Source organism: Asparagus officinalis, chromosome 2 (assembly GCF_001876935.1).
Source record: "Asparagus officinalis chromosome 2, Aspof.V1, whole genome shotgun sequence".
In the NCBI taxonomy this organism is placed as follows: domain Eukaryota; kingdom Viridiplantae; phylum Streptophyta; class Magnoliopsida; order Asparagales; family Asparagaceae; genus Asparagus; species Asparagus officinalis.
Genome location: NC_033795.1, coordinates 31738369 through 31744364, shown reverse-complemented (window position 1 = coordinate 31744364; position 5996 = coordinate 31738369). Strand labels below are relative to the sequence as shown.

General features: G+C 41.9%; 1 protein-coding gene across 1 annotated transcript; it reads left to right on the top strand.

The window, feature by feature from the left end:
* LOC109831022 lies at positions 613-5398 on the top strand. The gene is made up of 2 exons (XM_020398367.1): positions 613-1804; positions 5133-5398. Exon 1 carries the CDS (start codon positions 613-615, stop codon positions 1375-1377), a length of 765 nt encoding a protein of 254 aa, XP_020253956.1. The 3' UTR covers positions 1378-1804; positions 5133-5398.

Sequence of the window (5996 nt, the reverse complement as noted above, 5' to 3'; positions counted from 1 at the left end):
ATTTAGTAGTTTAACAATACTTTCTTTATGGACTATGTATTTCTTATTTCCTAGTTGGACTATTTTGTAATAAGGGTATGTTGGACCCATTATTTCCTAGTTGGACTATTTTGTAATAAGGGTATGTTGGACCCATATTTTATGTCTGGGATGATTTATTGTTGATGATATGTCTATTCCTTATTCTGAGTTGTCTTTATATTCTTGCTATTGTGATCGGGGACCTGTGACTTTGCATTGTATTTATTTCTAGACGCTTAGCGTATTGGATTGAGAAGAAAAGAAAAAGAAAAAAAATGATAGTGTATATTTCTTCTCAATCTAATACGTCGCGGGCTTGTTCATGTTTCGATTCCTGGGTATTTTGGGAAGCGGGGCGTGACAGGTTTTAGTGGTGGCCCATGCAGGTCACGGTCCCGATCACGGTCCCGAGTCCTCACTAGTAAGAATATAGTAGACAATTTAGATACATATCATATTTCATCCGTAAGACTACAATTAAGTTCTTATACTATTATTTTGATAATTATATTTTAGTTCCTATTTTTTCAATATATTATTTTAATTTTAACCTTGGTTATCCTCTTGATCCTCGTTTTTTTCTTTAGAACCATGGCGATTACGCGTGGTAATGGTAGCCAGCCCAGTAGCGGTGCCCCACCACCTGAAGTGGAACCGCACCAGCTTTTGGAGATGATTCATGGATTGGTGGCGAATCAGCAGTTCTTGGCTTGGCATTTGCAGCGGGAGCCTCATCATCAGCCTCCACATCGTCCAGAGTCTAGTGTTAGGGAGTTTCGGTATATGCGGCCCCCTTCTTTCTCTGGTGCTGAAGGACCCCTAGTAGTGGAGGAATTCTTGAAGGTCACTGAGACTATTCTCACGATGACCTGTATTGCCCCTGCTGAATGGGTGGACCTTATGGATATTCAGCTTATCGACACCGCTCGGATTTGGTGGACTGCAGAGAAGACTCATCTGGAGAGGCCCATCCTATGGGAGACATTCACCGAGCGCTTCAACAGGAAATATTTTCCTCAGTCAGCTCGGGATGAACTCCTACGTAGATTTGTTGAGCTTAAGCAAGGAGGTAGATCCATTGATGAGTATGAGGCCGAGTTTTCTTCCTTGAACCGATATGCTCCTCATCTTGTTACAGACCCCACTATCAGGAGGCATCAGTTCCAGAAGGGTCTGCACAAGTATATTAGATTGGCTCTAGCTGGTAGAGCACTTGCGACCCACGACGTCGTGTTGGATGCAGCACGCGAGATCGAGAGCATTCAGAAGGAGCCTGAAGACCCACATATGATCCAGAGCAGAACACCAGCAGCTCCGACCCGAGATGATGAGCGTCCACCTTCGAGGCAGCAGTAGAATCCACAGCGGCAGCAGTTTTCTCAACGCCAGCAACTTCCTCATGTGCATCCCTATCAACGCCCAGGAGTGCACACTCACGACCGGCCCTCGGTGCAGTGTTCCTATTGTAGCTACCCTGGGCATACTCAGCAGGAGTGCCCCAGGCGTCTTCGTTTGTGCTACAACTGTGGGTCCCCCGATCATGTCAACCGGGAATGTCTGCAGCGACAGCAGGCCAGCTTACCCCCACCTCCAGTTTGAGCAGCTCTTCCAGCTCCACCTCGATCAGACTCAGCAGCTCCAGCTCAGCAAGAACCCAACCCTCGAGCAGTCCCTCTCCCTCCACAGCAGCAGATTTATCAGGAAGCACAAAGGCAGCAACCACCACGTCAGACATTCATGATGATGGCCGTGGAAGCTAAGGAGAACAACCAAGTTATCACCGGTAAGAATAGTTTATTCTTAATTTTATTTGCATATGAACTTCCTTATTTCACATTGCCTTATGATATTATGATAGGATTTATTTATGAGTGCTAGTTTAGATGTATTTTCCTTCTACACTAGACTAGATAAGGTTCTTGTTTCTTCCGTTATTGCCTTATCACTCTTCGACTCTGGAGCCTCACATTGTTTCTTGTCTCGTCGATTTGCGAGTACCCACTCTCGTTCCATATCCTTGTTCTTGGGTTCTTTTAATTCCGAGGGAGGAATTTGTTTTAAGGGGGGTAGAATGTAAGGACCATGAATTGTGATACTAGTTAAATAATTTTTCTGGTATTTTAAATATTAAATTATTATTAAAAAAAGAGTATTTATATTTTTTTGGTTTTCTAGAATATACTATGATTTAAAAATCTAGTTTTATATTTATTTTAATGGTTTTGTTAATTATAAATTTGATAGTTGCGGTGAATATTTTTAGGTTGTTATTTGGTCATTGATATTATTAATGATCTTGTTATTATTAATGTAAACCTGAGCTTAATACATTAGCGTATTTATAAACATATACATATTTCGTTGTTAATATTTTGTTAATGTTATTATACGTTTAATTACTACTATAATGGTTATTTTTATTATTATGTATATAGTAATATATCTTCATAACCATATTATCTCTCTCAAATATCTCTTCCGTAATCAAATATCTTTCCAATCTTTTTTCAAATCCCATAATATCCCTCTCCCCATAAATCACGTGCATCATTTTCTCTCTCCAATCTTTTTCAAAATTCCATAATATTTTTCCCCATAATCACGTTATTCACCCCACTTCCTTATTTTCTTCCTTGATTCCCGCACCATTATACCATACCCTCTTTCTCTCTCCAATAATTCATTATCTCTCTCCTCTTCAAAGAAACCCACCCCAGACTCCAACTCCCCAGCTCTCTCTCGTTCTCCTCTCCTTTCCCTCTTCATCTTTTCTTTCTCTTCCAAGCTCCGACCAACCACCCACCCAACCCGACGGGCCGATGATCAGCCCCCTCCAACCACCGCCAAGCTCCTCCCCCCACAACTCCTCTGCCTCTCCTCAAATCACGCTTTCCCTGATTAGAGCCCTGCAACCGACCCACTCGTCCACAACGCCGCTGGAGCGCGCGCGCTCCGTCGAAGCCACCAGCACGTTGACCTCGCTCCACCCCGTTCTCATCGACGCCAACGTGCCTCTAGCCGCATCCACCTCCGCCTGCCGCTGGATGCTGCAGACAGCCTTCCTGTACGTCTGCAGCAGGCCGGCAGCCTTGCAACCGCCAGCCTCACTCTGCCACCCTTCCTCGTCCGCTGTTGATCACCCCGCCACCTCCGCCAGCTGTCGGCCATCATCTCCGCAGCAGCCAGCCCGCCAGCCCGCCGCGCTTACCCCTCCTCTCGCCTTGCACCACGCTCCGACCTCTCCTCTCCAACCACACACAGCCCCGCTCCGCCGAACCCTCCTCTCAGCACCTCGGACTCCAAACCCCTGACCGCGGCCACCGACTCCTCTCCACCCGAAAACCACCAAGCAATCACTCCGACGTCGCCTCCTCAATATCTCGCACCAAGCACCCAACATCGCCCTCATGACACGTCCGCCTCGCCAACCGCTCAGTCCAGATGCCTGAGTCACACCAGCCGAGCAGACAAACCTGTTCGTTGCTGTCGAACCTGCCTCAAGATCCGCGCCGAACCCTCAGCCCCGAGCTCGACAGCGACCGCCGCAGCCTTGCGCCGACCGCCGGTTGCTGATGAGCCACCCCCTCGCACGTCAGCGTCGATCCGTGCGACGAAACCCCGAGGCAAGATCCCGCTTTCTCAGATTTGAAATTTTCTATTTATTATGAATTATCTGTAATTTTAGATCTGTGATATAGTTATCTGCGTGGGTTTGTTTGATGAATAATATTAGATAAATCGTAATTATGTGATAAATAGTATTATTAGAATAATTATGATAAATTAAAAGAATTTATTTTAACAGTAGAATCATTTTTGGATAATTATAATAATTAAAAAGAATTTATTTGGGAAAAAGAATCATTTTAATAATTATAAAATTTTTTAAAAATTATCTTGTGGAAGAAATTATTTTAGAATGATAAATATTTTTAAAAAGAAATTATTTTGGGAAAATAGGCTATTTTGAATTAATGGGAATTTATCTTATAAAAAGATTATTTTTGAATTTATGAATTTATTATTTTAAAAGATTATTTTTAGAATTATTATAATGAGAAAAGAATTTATTTTAGAAAAAAAAGAATTATTTTGAAGTAAATAGATTGTTATTTCAAAAGATTATTTTAGAACAATTTTATGATTCAAATTCTTAATTTTGATTATCTGATATGCTATGATATTATTGTACCTGATTAGCTTTATTGATTGTTCATTGTTGTGATTGAGAATCGTTAGGAGTTTATGACTATAGTGACCTATGTGACATGAATAAGACCTAGAGACTTATGTGTTGTTGACTTAGCAAAACGAGAAAAGTTGGGGTGGGAAAGTCCATGTTCATGTGATCGGATATAGCAGTTGATGTATTTTTCGGGCTCGCGCAGGTGAAGTTTGTGTAGTCACCGGGGTGGGTCCGAGGAGTTGTGATATGTGATTGTTGATTATTTCCAGGCTCGCACCGGTAAAGTTTGTGTAGTCACCGGGGTGGGTCTGATGAGTTGAGATATTTGTGTATTCCGGGCTCGCGCCGGTGAAGTTTGTGTAGTCACCGGGGTGGGTCTGAGGAGTTGGGATATTTGTGATTGCGATCTATCAGTTATCCGATAATATGAGCCAGTGACCTGTTGTAGGATGACTAGTTACATGACTTAGATTGTTGGCTAAGTAAGATTCTTGTGAGACGTAGATCAGTTGTATTTCTTTCCATACATAGATCGGGGTTAATATTTAATTATTTACAATTCGAGAGATATGGTATATACATGAGGGTTTCCTTGTTTGGATTATTTTGCTCGACGTACTACGTCTCGAGTTGTAGATTTTTAAGTATTAATTCCATCTATTGTATAACCTTGTTGCTTGGATGGTTTCTGATCGCTACCTACATGATCTTGTTACTTGGTTGATTTTTGGATTCTTCTGATTATTAGTATTCCAGTTGTATGCCTCTATCGTTATTACTATCATCACATGTTCTATTTCTATTTCTGTTATCGCATTGACCACGCATATATTATCAATATTGTTATTGTATTTGTTTCTGCCTTGGGGGATCTTGCCGTGTGTTATACACGCTGACATACTCCTATTTTCTGGGTGTACGTCAGATTTAGGAGACGGACAACCTCAGTTTGGGATCGTACAGGAGCCAGATGATTCTTAGCAGGGGTGCCTTGCAGAAGGAGTAGAAGAACCAACTGAAGCATAGTAGTTTTCTTCCGTAGTAGTAGTTGGACATTAAAACTCTTTTACCGTACTTTTCTTTAGTTGATGATGGATTTAGTAGTTTAACAGTACTTTCTTTATGAACTATGTATTTCTTATTTCCTAGTTGGATGATTTTGTAATAAGGGTATGTTAGACCCATATTTTATATCTGGGATGATTTACTGTTGATGATATGTCTATTCCTTATTCTGAGTTGTCTTTATATTCTTGCTATTGTGATCGGGGACCTGTGACTTCGCATTGTATTTATTTCTAGATGCTTAGCGTATTGGATTGAGAAAAAAAGAAAAAGAAAAAAAATGATAGTGTATATTTCTTCTCAATCTAATACGTCGCGGGCTTGTTCACGTTCCGATTCCCGGGTATTTTGGGAAGCGGGGCGTGACAGGTTACAAAGGAATGCTTACCGATATCTCATGCTCAATAATCAACTTTATTGAATGTCATACTCCAGCAGTGGTGTAGGCCTTATCTCTGATGTCTTCGGCTAGCAGAGGCTAGTTATGTGTTTAGAGAAATTCATGAAAGGACTTGCAGGAATCATCCAGGGGCCAGAACTCTCGCCCAGAAGGCTTTCAACAAGGGTAGTATTGACCTATCATTCTAGCCCAGTCGAAGAGACTTGTTTCTTTGTGTCGAAGATGCCAATTCTTCTCGAGCATCCTGAGAGCAGCCACAGAGCTCACCTCCATCCTGAGTCCAATTCCGTTTCCTCAATGGGGATTAGATTTATTGGGCACTCT

Bases quoted from the DNA above. Each gene is read 5' to 3' on its own strand.
- LOC109831022 (XM_020398367.1), top strand. From the start codon at position 613: ATGGCGATTACGCGTGGTAATGGTAGCCAGCCCAGTAGCGGTGCCCCA.